Source organism: Ictidomys tridecemlineatus, chromosome 1, assembly GCF_052094955.1.
Source record: "Ictidomys tridecemlineatus isolate mIctTri1 chromosome 1, mIctTri1.hap1, whole genome shotgun sequence".
Classification (NCBI taxonomy): domain Eukaryota; kingdom Metazoa; phylum Chordata; class Mammalia; order Rodentia; family Sciuridae; genus Ictidomys; species Ictidomys tridecemlineatus.
Genome location: NC_135477.1, coordinates 148,802,536 through 148,822,642, shown reverse-complemented (window position 1 = coordinate 148,822,642; position 20,107 = coordinate 148,802,536). Strand labels below are relative to the sequence as shown.

The 20,107-nt window shown below is 40.6% G+C and overlaps 2 protein-coding genes across 2 annotated transcripts in view; one reads left to right on the top strand and one right to left on the bottom strand.

The window, feature by feature from the left end:
* Smad5 (SMAD family member 5) overlaps positions 1-6,214 on the top strand; it is a 43,756-nt gene extending 37,542 nt beyond the window's left edge. The window contains exon 7 of the mRNA XM_005333200.3: positions 1,082-6,214. Within this exon, the coding sequence (XP_005333257.1) occupies positions 1,082-1,225 (144 nt within the window). The 3' untranslated portion in view covers positions 1,226-6,214. The remainder of the gene's footprint in view (positions 1-1,081) is intronic.
* An 8,408-nt stretch (positions 6,215-14,622) lies between these two features.
* On the bottom strand, positions 14,623-16,283 carry Smim32 (small integral membrane protein 32). Its single transcript, XM_040272952.2, has one exon. The coding sequence runs from the start codon at positions 15,636-15,638 to the stop codon at positions 15,327-15,329; it is 312 nt and encodes a 103-aa protein (XP_040128886.1). The 5' UTR covers positions 15,639-16,283; the 3' UTR covers positions 14,623-15,326.
* Positions 16,284-20,107: the final 3,824 nt, after the last annotated feature.

The window sequence follows — 20,107 nt, the reverse complement described above, 5'->3', positions numbered from 1 at the left end:
GTGATTTTTTTTTTTTGGCATTCTCTCCCTATCTAGTGTTTTTTTCCTTTCTTCCTTCCATTCTTCTATCCATCCATACATCCATCCAGTGTTTTCTTGATGCTTTACTGTAGATCTGATGTGTACATTGAATTATCAATCACCCTAAAGTTATTTCCCCTCCCTCTATACAAATGAGACTTTTGCATATTTAGTTTATCTGCATTACCCATTTTCTTCATTCTTTTTCCCCATAATTTTCCTGGACCAGGACTAGAATAAGCACTAACACAGAGAGTTTGATAAATCCAGATGGAAGAAAAGTGAAAAATTTCATTTTTGTTTTTGTTTGTAGTTTTAAGCTAGCATTTTAGTTCATTTCATCTCATTAATTTCCCAGCTTTACGGATAAAGGCTATGTAATCACTACATTAAATTATTTATAAATGTTTATCAGTATCTACAGTGCCTTATGTGACAGGAAAAAAAATAAAAACAAAGCAAAATTTTAAAAATATCAAAACAAGTCAGACACAGTGGCACAAGCTTGTAAATCCCAATGACTGAGGAGGATTGAAAATTTCAGGACAGCCTCCGCAACTTAGCGAGGCCCTATCTTGACAAATAAAGAGTACTGGGGATATAGCTTAGTGATAGAGCACTCTGGGTTCAATCCCTAGTAACAAAAACAAAACCTGAAAACAAAGTTTTTTGGTCATATAATCTGACATGAAGTTACGTGAGGCTATTTAAGGGTTTTATTTATCCTAATAAGTGAGAATATATCTCATAGCAGAAATAAATAATATTTTAATTATGAGATATTGTATTGTATAATGTTTCTAAAATTTAAAAAAATGCTGAAACACCTGGTGCCATGCGTCTCTCTATTAGGAGAAGTATATGTTGTTTAAAAATTCATATATCTCTGAACATTGTAAATCTTATATTTCCATGGTGAATATCAAGATTGGTTTTGTGATAGTTATTTAAGTATTCTGTATATCTTTACTGTTTAAACTATCTGTTTGTTATTATAATTGCTTTAGACTTGTTAACAACTTAAAGAGAGATTGACTATGATATCTGTTCATTTTCATAGGGCTGGGGAGCAGAATATCACCGACAGGATGTTACCAGCACCCCATGTTGGATTGAGATTCATCTCCATGGGCCTCTTCAGTGGCTGGATAAAGTCCTTACTCAGATGGGATCTCCTTTAAATCCCATATCTTCCGTTTCATAGTGCAGAAATATTCTTTTCAATTGTTATTAGTGGACTTATTTTAATTTTAGAGAAACTTCCAGTACAAATACTGTGAGCTGATATGGAAAAACAGATTTTATAGCTTTTTTTTTTCTACATAATTGTGACCAACACATTTGTATTTTGTGATGAATCTGCATTTGTTTGTATTCATGTTCATGTGATTAACTCTCAAAGGTATTGTAAAAGATGTGGACTAAGTATTATGCCCCTGTTCAGAATTTTGGTGTTGATTTTAAACTGGAACATGCTTTAGTTTATCATCCCAACAGGTTTTTTATTTGTTAATTTTTTTAAAGTATGCATCACATGATGAAAAATTATAGTATAAGAGGTTATAAATAGAGAAAAATAGTCTTCCTTCTGTTGATTTTCCAGAAACTATACTTCTAACAATTTCTTTGTCCCACCAACTTTAAAAAAGGTTAACACATAGTTTTTAAAAGCCTATGGTAGGGGCTTAAAAGAGACTCTAAAATAATCTTTTTATTTGATGGAACACTATGCACTGCTCTAACAAGTAGTGTTCAGTAAAAGCGAAGTGAGTTTTCTAGATGACATAAAATTTACATTTATATAGCTAAATGTTTGTCAGTGTAATGTGACTTCATGCTCAATATCTTTTGTAAAACATTTCCTTTTTTAAAAAAATTGCCAAGTAATTGATCTCTAGTATATGTCATTTACTCAAAATCTTGTCATAAATACTACTTTTTAGCTAGTGACAGTGCATGCACGGCCTTGTTCAGCTATGTTTGCTGCTTTTGGCCCTGTTGCAAGGATTGTAATTTTGACATGCATTAATCTTTTATTTTGCACTTTTATGGGTGACAGTTTTTAGTGTAACCTTTGGTAAAACACTCAAGTGACTTGGACTTAGATGCTTATCCTCAATTCCTTATTACCCCTTTTGTATTAACAAACTACAATTTATAGTTTACAGTTTTAGGAAGTTATGCCTTTTTCTAGTATTTTATTTTCAATCTAGTTATAAGATTGTTCTTCTATAGCTCCAACTAAGGTGCCTTTTTAATTTCTACAGTCTTGTGGGTCTTATTAATGTTGGAAAATCATGTACTTAATGTCATTGTTCTCACCTGTATTGGTCTCCTCATGCAAGGACCTATGCGCTGTAGCCATAGGAGGCTCTTTGATTGGGCCTCAAGGGTGAGGCTACTGGTCTGATATTAAATGAATCGGCAGTAGGTATTGGGATAGCTGATTTCAAAACATTCACGTATCAAAGACTGTTCTCTCCTTATCATCAATGCTCTTTTTCTATTTTTTTAGTATCTACATGGATGCTAATCTCCCAGAACACAGTCTTCTAAAGGAAAGATGACAACTCTAAAATATCCATTTAATCAATCATGTTTTGGCTTTGAGTAGAGTACTATTAACCACCTTTTCTAGGGAATAGTCAGATGGACATTTAGTTATGGCACAAGAAAGCAGAAATTATTTTGAAAAGAAAAATGACCTAATGTACCTAATCAGAAAAAGAAGCTTTGTTTTCTAGTGCCTTTGTAAGTATCTGGAGCCATGCCATTCAGCTGTTAAAAATGTTATTTTTGATTTGACTTTCTGCTTTGCCCTTTCTGCTTTTATGAGGGAAAAAAAAAAAACCACAAAAAATATTTTTTTAGGAAAGCATTTTGCTATTCTTTTTGCTTTCTGTGTCATTATTTATTGCTTTTTCAAAGTGCAGCCATTGGATGATTTTAGTGCCTTCAGGTGAAGTGTCATTTGTGTTTCAGCTCAGAATTCTTTGTTGGGTAAAAAGAATAATTTCAGACAAGTCACCTGAGCCTTCAATGTAAGTATTATGTAATATGTATTCTAAGTTGTATGAACCACATGAAAGAGAATTATTTGTTTAGTGATAGAACTTAGGTATTTTTATCATTGTTTTACTTAACAGGCTCATGGCACAAATTTATGAAAAAGAATTCACTCAAGTTGAATGACAGATACATATAATCAACTTTAGTGATTATTTTAGTCATCAAATTCTTTTATAGATGTTTCTAGCTGCAAGTAAAAAATTGTTTTGTTTGTAGACACCCTGTTCCAGCTTTTAGATATTTAGCAGGTATTATGTGATTGGATTTTTCTGTGTGTTTAAGAAGTATTATCTTGTGAATGACAGTACTGAAGCTGTTAACTGTTAAGAATTTCATGAAGTAGAAACCTGTTATATTTCCTAAAGATTGTAAATTTTCCACCTGTGGCCTTTAAACGAAAATTTTATTCAGTTCCTCTATTCTTATAGACCCTAAGGATATATGTATATGTATGTATAATATATACATATATTATACATACATGAGATAAAAATTATTAATAAGATGAAAACAGAAAAAGCAAAGTAAAATTCTGGCTAACAATAAGAAAGTATCTCTAAAAGAGACTATTTCAAAAAAGTACAATATTAAGATTTTATTTAATATTAGACTGGTTTATAGTCAAATTTGCAAGAATATCAGCACCACTACAATAATCACTTTTTATAGCAGATAGACTATATTAATACATGCCAGTTAAAAGACAGAATCTGGGAATACTGAAATTGCAGCCAGTTTGGGAAATGCAAAAAGCAGAACAGAATCAAATTAATCTCATAATGAATTAAAATTAACAAGATCTTGATTGCCAAAAAAGCAGGTTATAAGAAGTGCATTTGACTAACATCTTATTGATTTCATGGCTAATATATGGAATATAAACTAGTAGGCATGTTACTGATCTACTGATTTTGACACTTTTCTCTAGAGAAAATTTAAGGAAGACATCAAAAATGTCAAATACAGGGGCTGGGAGCATAGTTCAATGGAAGAGAGCTTTCCTAGTGTACTTGAGACTCTGGGTTCAATCCCTGCAGCATCACCAAAAAAAAAAAAAAAGTATCTTCATTAGAATATAATTTATATATATATATATATATCATGATTGCTGTATAACCCAGCAGTTGAACTGCCTGTGTTGCTGAGGTGAAACCCAGAATAAGATTCAGTTCAACAAGCTACACCTAGTATTACAAATTTATGCTTTTCATAACTTTTGAGAGTAAGACGTCCTTTAGGGGATGTAAAACAATTACTAAGTTTTCAAATCTGAAGGCCATTGTCAAGATAAGAACTAGGGTTCACCTTATAAAACCTTCCCTGTTATTACCTGAGGGTACCTGTTAGAAACCATTCCTTCCCTTGTAATAGTGTCCTTTTGGAGGAAAAGGTTTACAAAAAAAACAGAATCCTACTGATAGCAGAGAAACTCTAAAAAGTTTGGTAGTATGTATTAAAGTGCTGCACTTGTGTTATAGAGAACATCTCATACTCCAGTCTAGGTCCATTTTTTAATACTTTTTCTAATTATTTGCATAATGGTACTTTGAGTTACTGTCACCTTTCTCATTTAAAATATATTATCCTTTTTACTTCCTGAAGAAGGAAGAATCCTTTGATAATTATTGAATTCAGCCTTCATTGATGAGTTGCATTTTTGGACCTATTTTAAGAACTCTTGATGTCTGGAGTCTGAATATAAGTGTTCATTCTTTTTTTTTTTCATCAGCAGGATAAGCAAGTATCTTTTAAGGTGAGACAGTGTGGTGGTTTTAGAATTGTTTAATGGTTTTTATGGGAGTGTGTTTTCCTAAGTGGTTTTCTCAGATATTAACTAAGACAGCTTTTTGGAGGGTAATTTTCCTTTTGCTGCCTGTTTTCCCCAACAGCATTATTTGAACAACATTATTTTCTTCATTGATAGAGGTGAGATTCTTGAATGTACTTGCAAGGCATTTTTTTTTTCTCCCCTGCATAAACAAATCTTGCTGGAGAGAAATTTGGATAATTTTTTAGAATTCAGTGGATTGCAGTTTAGTGTGTCCTGATTACAGGAGGTAACAGTATTATAAAGCCTTTGTTAAACTGGATTATTCATAGCAGAAGTTTGCCTTCCTGGCTGTGGATGATGGTCAGTGGTAGACATTTGCTAGCATGTGGGAGACCCTGGATTAGATCCACCCATGGGTGGGTGGGAAGAAAAATAAGATGAAACTCATCTCCAAAACAAAATACAACAGCATTATAGTTGAAGTGACACTCTAAAATTAGGTGGTATACCCAAACCAATAAACAAGATTTCATATATTCTGGTTTTGTTTATTGTTATTTTGTAAAAGTATATGTTGTAATATTGTTGGTAGCATTTGCTATAAAATAAGTAATGAGTTATTTTGTTGAAAGGAGCAGGATCTTTGATTGTGGCAGAGTGAAAAGGGTTTTATGGTTCTTGTCCACATAACTCAGTTCTTAAAATTTCTAAAATAATCATGAGCCATTATCATTTAAGGATTTATTTGAAGTTGCTGTGATTTTTTAAAGTTCAGAATTTTGTATAAGTAAATCCCCACCCCCTATTAGTAGATAGTACCTGTCTTAAAACTAACTGGTGTTAGCTATAAGAGAACTCCAGTTAGGCCAAAGAATCCCAAGTGTTTTGTAAAAGAAAATCTTATAGGGTCAGATTTTCCTGTATCATACTATTGGAAATGATGTTGCTTTTACTAGAGGAACTCTTTAAGAATGATGGTTGGGCTAGAGATATTCTTTTTAACCTGGTTGTTTAAAGTTGCAATTTAAAATTCACTTATTTTAAATTCGGTTAAGATCATTGAAACTGAATGTATGTACTTACCTACACTCTCTTTAAAAAGATCTTTCATATGTAAATGATAAAGACCAAACCAATGGCTGCACTGTAGGACTGCTTCTTATTTGTTCTTGTTCTGCTTCTGTTCATGTTATAGAAAATGAAATTGTAGCATGATGCTTCAATTCTGCTATCCTTTTGATACTTATAAAAATGTATTAGGTTTTACTATACTGTGCTTTTCAAAGCCATAACTCTTAAATTTGTTTTGCATATTGTTTGCTAATACTTTATTTTAATAAACCTCAAAATCTGCTTAATGTGTCTTTTTTTCTTTTTGGTAATTTTTTCTGATTTATGTTTCATTGAATGGAGTTATAGAAGAGGGATGGGATTATCAGTTGTTAAAACCTGCTGAATTATCTGTGTGCTAGTGATAGAAAATATGATATATCATGCCTTTTCACTAAGCATGAGGTTGCTCAGTATAATTGATTGTTTTTCTTTCTCTTTGTAAAGGAATTGATGTGTTTTTCTTTGTTATGTTTTGATAGAGGATTTGAACCTAGAATCTGGGTTTTTTTTAGTTTAATCACTAAATTTTCCTTCTCTAGATGTCATTGTAAATGAGGGGGCTTGGCGGGGTGATTGAGAGGCAGAATAGGAAGACAGCTTTTACAGAGCTGACTCTAGAATCTGCATTTGAGTCCTGGGCTGCATATTTCTGTGCCCTTTTGCAGGTTACCTGCTTAACGACTCTGCCTCAGTTTTCCTCATCTGTAAAATAAAAATTCACTTTATAGAAAAATGAAGTAATAACAAAAAAAGCACTTGGAACAACCTGGCATAAAAGAACTCATTTAAAAATTAATATCTTTTACATTTCTGTTATTTCTTTGATTTAGAGTAATTATTTCTGAGGCTGCTTGTCCTTGGTAGATCAACACTTGATTTTCTACTTTGTGAATTAGCTGTGCTTTTAGTTTCTGATTATCCTGTTTTGAAAAAAATGTAAATCATAGACTAGCTTTTTTATCTCCCTCTCTGTGATGCATACTTTTACCACCCTCTGGATTACATACACAACAGGTACAAACTCATTCCAAGTGGCTGGGGGCAGGGAGTGGCATGCACCCTGACTAGAAAAGTAGAGAAAGCTAAACTATATATTTTGAATCAAAAGAATAAATATGAAAGCTCTTATTCTTTTCTTTAGAGAAAAGACTTTGTTACAAGAATCAATTACTGCAAATCAGTTCATTCTGTCATTTTCTTTGAAAGGCATTTAGTGAGGTACTTGGTAGCAACTTCATTGGCTATTTTAGAGGCATTCCTTTAAAAACAACAACAAAAATCACTTTTCCTGGCAAAAGATTTCAGATTTAAGATAATTAATTTTCAAATTGCTGAAGCCCAAACATTCAGATGATGAGTTCAGATGGTGAGACTCAATGACTAGTACTATTCCCTATTAAAATCCAGAATGCAGTTTTGGTGCACTTCTCTATTTTATAAACATTTATAAGAAGTCTGTCAGACTGGACAATGCCTATAAGAAAGTAATTATTTAGAAGTTTATCATAGTCTGTATATGGTTAGAAGGAGGAAGTATTTTTTAAAAACCTTCCCACAATAAACATTATAAAATATTACTGTGATTTTTGTTGTCAGATTTATAATTCTTCAATAAACTTTAAAAAAAATTTCAGCCTCAACCATTTTTATTGCCATATTTTGAAGCTTAGGATAGTGAGGCTACTGGGAAATTTTAAAGAAGAGCTTTTGGCCAGCTTGCTTAACCATCTCCATCTTACAATATGTTAGATGGGAGGTGGGAAAGGGGCGATTTTAATCTGGTGGTTAAGACTCTTAGGATCCATATTGTACCAAGTTATGTGAATATAATTCCTAGTGAGGCAGTTTATTCATGTTTGGGCATGGATTTTTGAAAAGCTCCTTAAACTTTCTTAATCTCTTATCCCTTCTTCATCCAATAAATCTCACCCATTAGCTCATTTAAAAAAATACTTTTATCTGAGATAAATGGTAAGGATTTAACAGTCCAGAAAAGCATAAACTAAAACCTTTCTTCCAATAGCTAACCACTAGACATTTACGCATTTACTTTTGTTTGTTTGTTTCAATACTGGAGATTGAACTAGGGTGCATTTTACCACTGAACTACATCCTAGCCCTTTTTATTTTGAGGTGGGTTCTCGCTAAGTGGCTGAGGCTAACCTTAAACTTGCAGTCTTCCTGTCTCAGCCTCCTGAGTCACTGAGTGACTGGTCAATGATGTGTGCCATCATGCCTGACTATGTACATTTCTTTCAAACCATAGTAGTATGACTATGTACATTTCTTTCAAACCGTGATAGTCAGTTTGCATTTTTTTGTTTGTTTGTTTTGCATCTGTTTTAATGTTCTTTGACAAATATATAGCCGATCATGGGTGGGGCTATCGCTCCTTAATTTGAAAGGATTCTCAGAGAAATTGGCTTGGTTTCCAAGTCTTTCCTCCTATATAACCAAGAGAACATTCTGCATAGCTTTTCTCACTATTTCACACAAAATATATCTCTTTACCCTTTTGTCACCTCATGAGAACATAAGATTTAAGGACAGACCTTTGTCTCTCTGCTAGAGCAGTTCCTGACACGTAATAAGTCATCACACCAGGACTTGTTGACTGAGTAGAGTGGATTTTCCTTTTTAATACTAGAATTCACTTTTTTAAATGTAATATGACAACTGCTAGTTGAATTGATTCTGGCTCAGTAATTTATTAGGTCTCATTACCATACCTCATGAGAAAGGTGGAAATTCAACTAAGAAATTATAACACTCTTAAATTCTTTGTCTTTGAACTTTTGGGTCAAGTAATCAAGTTCCTGAATTTTTTGCTCAGATAACATATTAAAATTGCCAGTCGAGTTGGAGCTTTAACCTGTTGACATTTAATATTTTTCCAGAAAAAGGAGAAAGGACAGTTTCTTCGATGTAGGTGACAACAGAAAATAACCCAAATGGTGCACTGTATTTCAGAGCTTACAGAGGTGAGGGTTTTAAGAAACAAACTTGTAGTTTGATTTTGGTGTCCTGGCCTAGGCCCCATAATGTTCTTCCCTGACTATTGTATGTGACGGACAGGCCTTTTGCACTCAGGTGGGCCACTTTGTAGAATGCCTTTGACAGAGAGAACATATGACAGACCAAATATGTGACTCATATTTTGCACTTGAGAATAAAAGATTATTTTGCCGAAGAGTGTGTGTGGGTGATATAAGGGAAGAAATTTGGGAAGAAGAAAAGCACTGGGGTCTGGAGGATTTTGACAGATTTTGCCCCCATCTATAGTAGTGTCAATATTAATTCAAAGCATAATCAATGGTAAACATTCCCTGATTGCCTTTTCTTTTTACATAAACTGTGAAATGTGGTTTTCATTAACCTAGAGTTGTTTAAGCCAAATTAGTGATGTCAGTGGATATGAAGATGATGAATGCAAGCAGAGATTTACAATATATAAATAGTTCAGAAATGATGTTCATACGAAAAGGCCCTTTATTGTGTGATAAACTGCTAGAAATTTTACAGATCCCTATTCTCCCCTTCTTTAATTGTAGACCACCTACATTCATCTGGAAAACACATTTTTTCAGTCCTTGGGGCTTCGAGTTAGGTTAAGTCATATGCCTGAATTCTGGCCACATGTGACTGAATTCTAGCCAATAGGATATAAGCAGAAATGATATGTGCCACTTCTGCTTGGAAGAGGAATGTTCTTTCTCCTTTACAATGGCTGGAAAGCAGATATGACGATGGGAAGTAGAAGTGGATATGGAAGCCAAGGGATGAAGATTTCAGCGTTTTGCTGCCCCTGGGAGGTTACTGTGAGAAAGGAAAACCCTGCATCACAGTGATATTTTTTCAACTACTTAGACTATGAGCTAGGTGATACTACTTACTCTTTCATTTATTCTCATCGAACTGTCAAGTGCTTTGTTCAAATCAAGCCTCATGCTAGATTGTAGAGCTGGAGTTGAAGTTCCTGCCTCATTGAAAGCAAAGCTGTAACTTAGAGTATTTAATTCTTGGCTAGTTAGGGGTTAATCTGATCAGTTTGGGAGGGTGCCCAAACAGGAGCAGAGAATGAAGGAGACTAACATACAGACTGTGCTCCTGCGTTGCGGAATATCTGGGGGTTTTGTTTTGTTTAACCCTGAACAGTATCAGGTTGTTTATTCATTCAATTAATATTTGAGAGATGTTATATGTCAAGTTGAGGATAAATAGGATAAAACAAAAGCAATTTTCCTGATAGTTTTTCATTTTGGTTAATGGATATACCTAACAAGGTAAATAAAATGCATAGTAAATTTACTGGTGAATTCTGAGGAAAAGGAGGTGTCAGGGTGAGAGAGGAGAGTAATTGCAATTTTAGGCATAGCGCCCAGGAATGTCTAATTAGAAGCTAATGTTTAAGTGCAGAAAAAGGTAAGGTGATATGTGAAGTAGATTAAACAGATTTCTTATTCAAGGCAATTGACAAGCATGTGGATGATATTGCTAAGGTCTGTGCTTTGCAATGGGAAAAAGAGTATTTCACGCAGAAATAGCTAAAGGTACAACTTTTAAAAATTGCATGTTCTTTAGTCTCTTCAGGAGATAACAGTAATACTTGAGGTGTTGCATAGATGGAGACAGGAAATGTTACTTGCTGACAACTTTGTGGATTACCGCCCCAGGAATCTGACTACTTGGAAGACCAATAAGTAAGGAAGAATTCAAGTCAATATTTCATCTGATAAAATTTTTGTTTAAGGTGGAAAATCAAAGGAGATATGTTCAGATGAAGAATATACAGATAAAGCTCTAGCACTGTTTTCCCACCATGTTGCTTTCAACAAATACCAAGTACCTGTTTTGTGGTTAAAACATAGTTTCTCAAAAAACAGTGAAAAGAAGATTTTGTCCCCGACTTCATATAACTTACATATTAGTAGGAAGAAAAGACATTAGGCTTATAATTGCATTGTCATTTAATAGCTATGATTACAGAGATGATTTGGGGCTATTAGAGATTTTAGGAAAGTCCTTTTTGAGGAAGAAAGATTTAAGTAGAGTTCTAGAGGATGAAAAGGCATTAGCCAAAGGAAGGTGAAAGAAAACATCTTAGGCAAGGGAACTTAAGGACCAAGAAGGCCACTGTCACTGTAGCCTGGAGTACAAGAGGGATGTGAGGAGATGTGGGTGGGGCCAGATGATTCTAGGCCTCACAGGCTAAGGTTAGGGTTTTGTTTTTAATCACAAGTACTAGGAAAAACCATTAGAGTGGAGGCTGTTGGAGGCAGAGACCATGATCAGATGTGTGTTTTGATTGGAGACATAAAAGTGAATGTAGGGCTTTGAGGTAGGGTGGTGATGGTGGAGACGGTGTGGATTTGATAGGGTAGAATGGAGTGCAGGTGATGATTGCATATGGGAGGATGCAGAAGAGGTTGGCGTTAAGAATGACAACCATGCTTTTTTTTTTTTCTCTCTCCTTTGGGCAGTCATATGTTGCAATTTATTGAAATTGAGAAGACTGAAGGAGCATCTAATTAAGAAAGATGAAGAGTTTTAGACTTGTTGAGTCTGAGGTTTCCTGTGAGATAGCCAATAGAGATATTGAGTGGGCTTGTGTAGCAAGAGTCATCTGAAAAGCGACTGAAGCCATGAGAATGGATGAGATCCAGAAGAGATCTCCAACTCTGGGCACAGTGGCTGTGCAGTGGCAGGCCTCTGTACTGTCTTGTGATAGCACTTTCCTGAAAAAGGACTGCAAGTCACTGATGGAAAGCAGTTACTGTTTGTACTGCTGCAAGCGCTTCTAAAATGGTCATCCTGGTTAATGATGATTGCTCACATTCAGAGCACTTCCTGTATATCAAACATGAGTTAACACTTCACCTACAATGTCTCACTCAGTGTTGAAAATCCTATGAGGCAGTTAGTATTATTATCTCCATTTTACAGCTGAAGAAACAGGTTAGCAGAAATTCAGAAACATGATGGAGGCCTAGAGTAGATGGTCAAGCTCAGGTCACCTGGTCTCAGGAATAAGCCTTTTGCCTCTCCCTAGTTCCTAGTATCTACAATCACTTTGCTGTTTCAATTTCCAACCTCTCACCCACCCATCACTTATCAAAAATGTCTTCTCTTTAACCTCCTTGCCTGCTTGTAGTGGCTGTATCAGAGGAGCCCAGATACCTATGGCAACTCTATTCCTATTTTTAACTTGCCATCCCCAACTGCCTAAAGATGGTTCCAAGGCATCCTGGAATTATTAGGGTAGCGAAAGGCAGGAGAGTGTGTGTTCAGATCTATGTCCCAAATAGCCATCTATCTTAACTTGAGTTACCAGAACAAAATACCATACACTGGGTGGCTTAAACAACAGAAATTTAATTTTTACAGTTCTCGAAGCAAGTCTAAGATCACAATTCTGGCTGATTTAGTTTCTGAGGCCAATTTTCCTGGTTTACAAATGGCCAACATCTCACTATGTTCTGTCTCACTATGTCCCAGGTTTCATAAGGACACTAATCCTATAGGATCATGGCCCCATCCTATGACAATATGTGATCTTAATTAATATAGTTGTTTTTGGAGTTGGGGTTTCAACATAGGAATTTTGGAAGAACATTTGTATTCTTTTGGTCCATAACATGGTCTGAATGTGTCATCACTACATTGTATTTCATTAACTCTGCATATTAATGGAGGGCAGACATGAACTTGGCCATGTCACTTGTTTAGGGGAGAATCAAAGGCTGGATCCAATGTGAGGAAAAACCCACTGCCACTCAGCTAGTCCAACACTATCCTAGAAAAGGAAATTAAGTTACTCAGGTTCATAGTGCTGGCAAACAGCACTTACAAACCCAGCTTGCTTTCTAGATTCAAGCTCTATGCAAGTCCAATTACCCAGGAATTTATTTCTTCATTTGAAGTGGCCAAGCCTTTGCTGAGGTGGCTGGGGTCACTGCAACGCAACAGAGATATCAGATACCTTCCAAATTGTATACATCTTAGCACTTTTTGGTTTACTTTAAGGAATCCCAAGAGTCTCCTGGATCACTCTGATTCTGGCTGAGAATGGTCTAGGAACTACAAGGGATTTCTAAGCCACTGAATCCTTTCTCCCATGAAAGAACCAGCTGTTGCATTTGTTTGTGGTCATAAAAGGCAGTGGGCTTTTGTGAGACTGCATCATGTTTGGGGTTCAGCTTTTCCCATCAGTAGTGCTGCCTCAAGTCTGCAGCTCAATTATAACGATAGCTTACACTTGAGTGGTCACTTTGTACAAGCATTGTGCTAGCATGTCACATTGGTCATACTGCTTAATATTCAACCCTGTAGAACTAGATAGTATAATATCCATTTCACAGCTGAGGAAACAAGCTCAGGTTAAATAATTTGCTCAAGGTCACGTAGCTATTCGGAGATGAAGCTGGAATCTAAAGCTAGACGGTTAGACTCTAGAGCTTGTCTTCTGACCATCTTTCATACTACCTTCAAGTATGCGATATGGTGGAAGAACGTCCTGTTCATACATTAGTCTTCTACCTCTCATAATCCCAGATCAAGGCTGAAGGATCCCCCAGATCAATAGCATGTGCTTTTGGTACACCAGCCAGGGGATTGTATTTTGTACATTTTTTCCCATCTAGTCCTCTCTGCAACCAAAGTTGGTGCAAATGAACTGGGTCACCCTTACTGTAGACTGGAGAAATTTGGATATGGTTCCAAAGACTAAGCTATGGTGCTCTGTAAGATGACCGCAGAATTAGGGTTCTTGGTTTCTATTACACTTCTCCATTGCTTCCCACAATAGGAACCTGGGGAGAATTTTGTGCTGAGAAGTGGTGATGGGAGCCCTGGCTATTCTTTTCTGCACCCCAAGCTTGGCCTTCAGAATGTTTCAATGTCTGACAACCCTTATAAATGTTGCAGAATTGCATGGCTATATGAATCTGGCAGGGACAAGAGTCCTTATCTTGTTCCAATTCTCAAAGCCCAGTGACCCTAAATGTTTTTGAATTACTGAATTAGATAATCTGTAATTTTTTTTCAGTCAAAACTTCTCTAAGTTCTAGTGTCACATTGAGCCAGATGACTCCCAAAAATATTTAATAAAAAGAAAGACTCCTTAGAATAAGGCTAACTTTGAAACTGGTCAAGGTTATCACAAAGTTCTCTATTCCCTTTAGATTCTTTGAAATTCTTTCTCCTGGAGGGATTTAGTCATCATTTCTTTCCTGTGGGGTTCTCCAGGGCAAGTTCCTGTCTACACCGGAGGAAGTGCCAGAGTGCTGCCCTCTCTACCTGATCTTTAAGCCTTTCTGGTCAGAATGGCTCTTGGGAGGCTTCAGGTCCAGGGAGCAAAGGAGAGGATGGCGGGTGGAAGGAACTGCCCGCAGAGAGTCTCCAGGGAGTCCTTTTAAAAAGAATTTATTCAGCAGGTCAGGCAGCAATTTTCCCTAGAGATCGTTCTGAAAAAACTTCCCAGAGCAAGTAACTGGGGAAAGCTAGAGAGGAGGAGGAGGTTATTATTAAACTGACCTGGGCCACAGCGGGCGGGAAGGCGGATCAAACTTGGGTCTCTTCCTGCTCAGATGGACCAGCCCTTATTCCCTTTCCCATAGCGGCGCAACCAATAACCAGAGTGTTCTCAGCGCTTGGGTCTAATTCGGTGAGTTTTTATTGTAGAAATGTGGCTCATGGAGATGTGAGATGCTGATCCCCACAGTCGCGCCCTGCAAGTGAGACTGCACCTCTCCACCGAACCCCTCTCCATCTTTGCCCGCAGAAGGAATTGGCTATTTGGACTTAGGCGGGACCCACTGAAACTCGGGCGTCGTGTCATTTCCCTAAGGGGACGCAGTCTCTATGAACATCATTCCAAGGTCCGGCTGAGTTCACGCTAGGATACTAGTGGGATCCTCAGTGCCAAGGAGCAAGAAAGGCGGTAGCATCTTTGGGGAGACAGCCACAGGGCCAGGGAGTCGGGACGGGCAGCTCCTGGCTAATTGTGCGCTGGCGGTTCCTGCCCCTTCTGTGGCAAAGTAAGGAATTCAACCCGTGGCAGGCAAGGCTTCTGAGCCCAGGTGGCACACTGTCTTTCAGGATGGTTCCCCGACTGGACCTTCTGTTTAGGGGAAGAAAGACACCCTTTCAGGTACTGAGCTAGGGATCCTGTGCAGCCTCCTAACGTCTCCATCCCTTTTTACTTTCCGGTTGCCTATCTACGTGGGAAAAGGTCTGAGCAAAGTGTTTCCAGGGACCAGCAACCTCCGATGTCAATCCCGCTCTGCCGGGTTCATACTGGAGTGTCTTGGGGAGGCCAGGACGCGGCACCCGGCGGCCTTGGCTTAGTTCAAAGCTACACCGGCCGCGTCTTCCAGGGAGCACGGGCGTCGCGCAGCGAACGGTCGTGGGGCAGCGCGGCGAAGGCCGAGTGGCGCAGCTGGCAGCCGATGAAGAGGACGACCAGCGCCACGGAAAGCAGCAGCAGGAAGAAGAGCAGCAGGTAGGTGGGCAGGTCAGGCTTTGTGGCGGTGCCATCCCTCATACCGCGCGCGGTGGCCAGCTCCAGAGGCAAAGCGCCCTCTGCCTTGACGGTGGCTCCTGGAGCCAGAGCACCACCGACCGCCGCCTCCGGGCCGCCCGTGGCGTTGAACACGTCTCCGTACATGGCCCGCGGGTCCCGGCGACCCCAGTAGGACCTCCTCACTTGGCCTCGCGCTGACCTGAGCTAGCCAGTGCTTCCATGGAGTCCTCCTCCCGCCCTGTGCGCAACTGACCGGGAGAGTCGGTGCCTTCCGACCAGAGGGGAAAGCACAGATCCCGGGACCCTCCGCTCACTCTCCTAGGTGCTCGTCTGCCTTTGCCACGCCGAGGTGGACCTCTGCCCTCGGAGCTGCACAGCTTGGTGCCTGCGCCCTTCAAGCTTTCCCTGTTTATCGCTGTTGCCAGCAAGAGGTCCCAAGTCTCTGACTGTCTCACGGTTTCACAGCCGCTCTCTCGGCTCCGACCCTCAGCTTGGGGGAGCTCCAGGTTCCAGGGGCGCGTCTGGGCTGCAGCGACTGTGAGAGGTGCTGAGTGAGTGCTGCCGCAGCTCCGCACTGGACGCAGAGTGCACCGAGGGCGGGTGGCGCGGAGTCCTCCGAGTCAGTCCTCTGGCGCTGGCGCCACCGCCGCGGCAGCTATCAAGGCAGTCCTGCAGTCCCGGGTCCTTGTGGAGACGACCCGGTGTGTGTGGCCAGCTTGTCCTCACTCCCTCTGGCTGCTAGGCTGTTTGAGCTGGAGATAGCTCTGAGGCAGCTCTGGGCGCGCTTTGGTCCCGGGCGGGGGGAGGGGGCGGGATTGGTGGGGGCTGCCCCTTGGGAGAAGCTGCGAACCAATGAGGGCGAGGAAGGACACGGCTGTGACTGCCCACTGCCCGCCTCACATCACTCAGGAGCAGAGGATACCAAAGAGCAAGGAAGCTGAGCTGGGGCGGGGGAGGGTTGGTGCGGGGGCAGAGGGGGGCCCTCTAGCAAGCGCGCCCATAGGGTCACAGAAAGATGGAGGGTCAAAGACACAGCTACAGACCTACGAACAGAGCCACAGGGAAAACTGACAGTTCAGCAATGCAAACTCAGAAACAAGGTTTAGCAGAGCATGGACACCAGCTTTGTTCATTTGATGTCTTCTTTCCAGGCAGAGCCGGTTTGGGTGAAGCCCCCACTGGCTGCTGGATAGCTTAGGCAGGGCACACCCCAGTAAAGGAACAGACCTTTGTTCAAACTGGAGCCTGTGAGTAAGTGTGCTTCTCCACTAGGAGCTCACTTGCTCAACAGCATTTGCAGTCCTGCTAAAAAATAGAGGAGTAAGAGGAGGACATGGTGCTGGCCATGACCCACCCACTTTGGGAAGCCCTGGAAAGGACTGGTGGTCAGGACAGAGGTGAGCAGTCAGTTGGACTGGGAGTGGGGAAGTCCCCTTTTCCAGGACTCCAAACTCCTCACTTCCTGCTAGAAACTTTCTAAACCCCCAGCCAGAAGGTGAACCCTGTCCTGGTCCACCATGGATCCTGTGCTTCTTCTTTGTAAGCCCTGGAGATCATTGTCCAGCAAGATCAAAACCGGAGGCAGTAGGTAAGAAGCCTAAGGAACCAATCTAAAGGAGACTCTTGCTTTCAGGTTCCTGCAAGGTCAGGGCCAGGAGCAGGTATCTCCTTCAGGTTTACACCCTAGTTGTCCCATGCCTCAGTGTAATCATAGCCCTGTTGCCTGGTCACTTGTCTGAGACCCTCACTGGATCAGCCAAGTTCACATCTGTGTCTCTCTGCCCCTTTCTTCTTCCTCTAGGGAAAGTACCTGGGGAGAGCTTGGTGACATTCGCTGAATGACGAAGAGATGAATTACTTATTCCCCTCTCCCCTCTGCATTTTGTGCCAGGTCACCAGTACAGTAAGAACCACCAAGTTGTTCCAGGCCACAGCTCATCCTCACAAATCCCTGTGATACCCAGAAGATACCTCTGTGAGCTCTTCATCTGTCTTTAAAACTGTAGTCCCAAGTACTGACTTTAGAGTGTTTGGCTGCTGAACAAGATGCAAAAAAATTGCTCCAAGAGGCTCTTTGTAGTGTTTTCCATTTAATTCCATGGGTAGGTCCCTGAGGGCCTCCCCAGCCAGGGTGGCATTGCAAGGAGGGCAGGACCCAGCAGAACTCAGCATGGCCCCATCTGCTCAGTCACCAACCCAGACAGAGCCTACCTTGGTCCTGGAAAGCTGCTGGCTCTACTCTTGGCTACTGCTTAGGTCAACACCTCAGTTTTGGAATGAGAAAACTGGCTCTGAGAGGGGACAGGCCTTATCCTTATTAGCACAGGACAGTTACCATGTAACACTGATGTGGTAGCAGCAATAGTTATGGGCAGGAGTCCCTTTCTCTAAATATCTGACCTATTTAGACACTCAAACAGCAGGATCCTACAGGAAATTTTGTAAAACCAGAGCAGGCCTCATTGGCTCTTTCAACAATGGGGAGCAATAGTATATGGGCCATATATGGAAAAGGATTACAAACTCAGTGACTTCTGGGTCCTAGTTTGAATGCAGAGCTTGAGTAGCTTGGTTTGGGGGTTGGCCTGGATTTTTCTCCTGGAGTCTATATGGGTAGTAACAAGGCCCTTTTCCCTACTTCTTTTCAACTCCTTCCATGATACCCAGATAAGAACTGGATGGCACAGTTGGAAGGTCCAGATGGAACCTGTGCAGGCCTCAACTCATTGTGGACTATTGAACAAGGAGTGAAGGTAGTTGACTTCCAGTTCTGCTCTGGAACAAGCTGTGATCATCCAGGAAATGATTGTGGAACAGGGAGTCTGCAGAGGATTTGGTGTAGATGGGCATCCCTGCAGTTCCACAATCTCTGAGCCTGGGGGTTCCTAACACTGCTCATTGCTTCCCCACAGCTGCTTTTCATCCCCATGCTGCATCCGGGAATGGAGGAGCTGAGGCTTGAACCTGAGCTTCCCCAGTTCTAGAGTTCATGCACTTGACCACTATGATGAACCCTCCATGAAGGAGCAGTTCTGGTAGATGCTATTCATGACCCTTTTACCATAAACAGAGCACCAGGCTTCAGAATTCATCTTTTCCCCTCTAGCAGCCTCTGAAGGCACTGCTATCATTCCCACTTTCCCCAGGAGGAAGCTGGAACCCCAAGAAGTGTTGTTACTTGGCAAGCTCATGGAGTTTGGTGGTGGAGCAAGCAAGCCACAAACTTGCAGCCTGTGCTCATTCACTCAGTCTTAGCTGCTTTTTCTCCTGAGGAAGAATGTGTGGTCAAAATGCCTTTTCTTTTGGCAAAGTTGGAGGAATTTGGAGGGGTGGTGTCTTTTGGTCCTGAAGAAGGGAGGGCACAATTTATTTTTTGAAAGATATTCAGAGCCCTGAGAGGGCAGTCACGTTCCCTGCACATCCCTGGCAGGAAATTAAACAAGGCCAGTACTGAGTAAATGCAGAGATGAAGTTTACACAGCTTTTTATACAAACCAAGCGACCTTCCATTAAGGGAGCATTGTGTACTCATACATTTAAGTCTTTGGAAAGATTATAAAAGGGGGCTCAGAGGTCAGCTTTGACAGGCAGAGGTCACAGGCCTGGGACCTTAGAGCCACCTCTTTCCCATTACGTAGTTGTTGAGTGACACACACGTGCCTTCCTAGTCTGCCTGTCTGAGAGCAGCCCAGGGAAGCAATGCAAGGGCGCTTTCCTGCCACATGAGAGCCATTTGGCAGCTGTTGAGTGGAAACTTTGGAGACAGACAGGGAGCATTGGAGCCCCAGGATTTTGTAAACTGTGCTTCATGGGCCTGTGGTATTCAGTACAGCCATTTCAGTTTCTTCCCCCATGCTCTGGGAGTTAAACCACTGATTGTCACACAGAGGCTGAGACTGAAGGTCAAGCTTAAGAGTTGCTATCTCAAGGCTGGAGTTGGATACTGCTGCATTTGGTATCCCTGTGCATGGAGAGAGGGTGGGGTTAGACTGCTCTAAAATGGAATGACCCCTCCCTCTCTGTGAATGCTGCCAGTGCTCTTGTTTGCAGAAACTTTTTTTTTTTTTTTTAAACCATCATCCCTGGCAATGGCTTTTCTCTTCCTCCTGCTCCTCCTCCTCTTTCTGTTTTTACAGGTAACTTTGGCAACTGCCGTGGTTGGTGATTTAAGGTTATATTTTCAAATGGCCAATTTAAGAACTAAACAGCAAGTAGCCCAAGGCTAGATTCCAAAATGAAACTTTTCCCGATGAGAGTAGGCAATAAAGGACTTGGGAAATGGTCATGCTGGGTGTTCAAGGTGGCTGTAGTTTGGATGGTGAAGTGGAGCAATTGGAGAAAGGATGGGGTGTGAGGGAGAGGTGGTACTATGAGGAGAGAAACCACAAAAGGATGTAGTTTCCTATGTCAGAAACAGCACCTCTGGCTCTGTCATCCAGTCCATCGGTCTGTGGGTCTCTGGCTGATCAGATAGTGGGACGGAGAGTCAGTCTTGATATGAGTGACTAGGGACATTAGAAGAGGGTGCAAAGCTGGACTTGCAGGCCAAAGGTGTGGGCTCTGACTCTTGTGATGGCTGTTCCTGGGTGTGCAACTTTTTAAAGTAAATGTTC

Bases quoted from the DNA above. Each gene is read 5' to 3' on its own strand.
- Smim32 (XM_040272952.2), bottom strand. From the start codon at position 15,638: ATGTACGGAGACGTGTTCAACGCCACGGGCGGCCCGGAGGCGGCGGTC.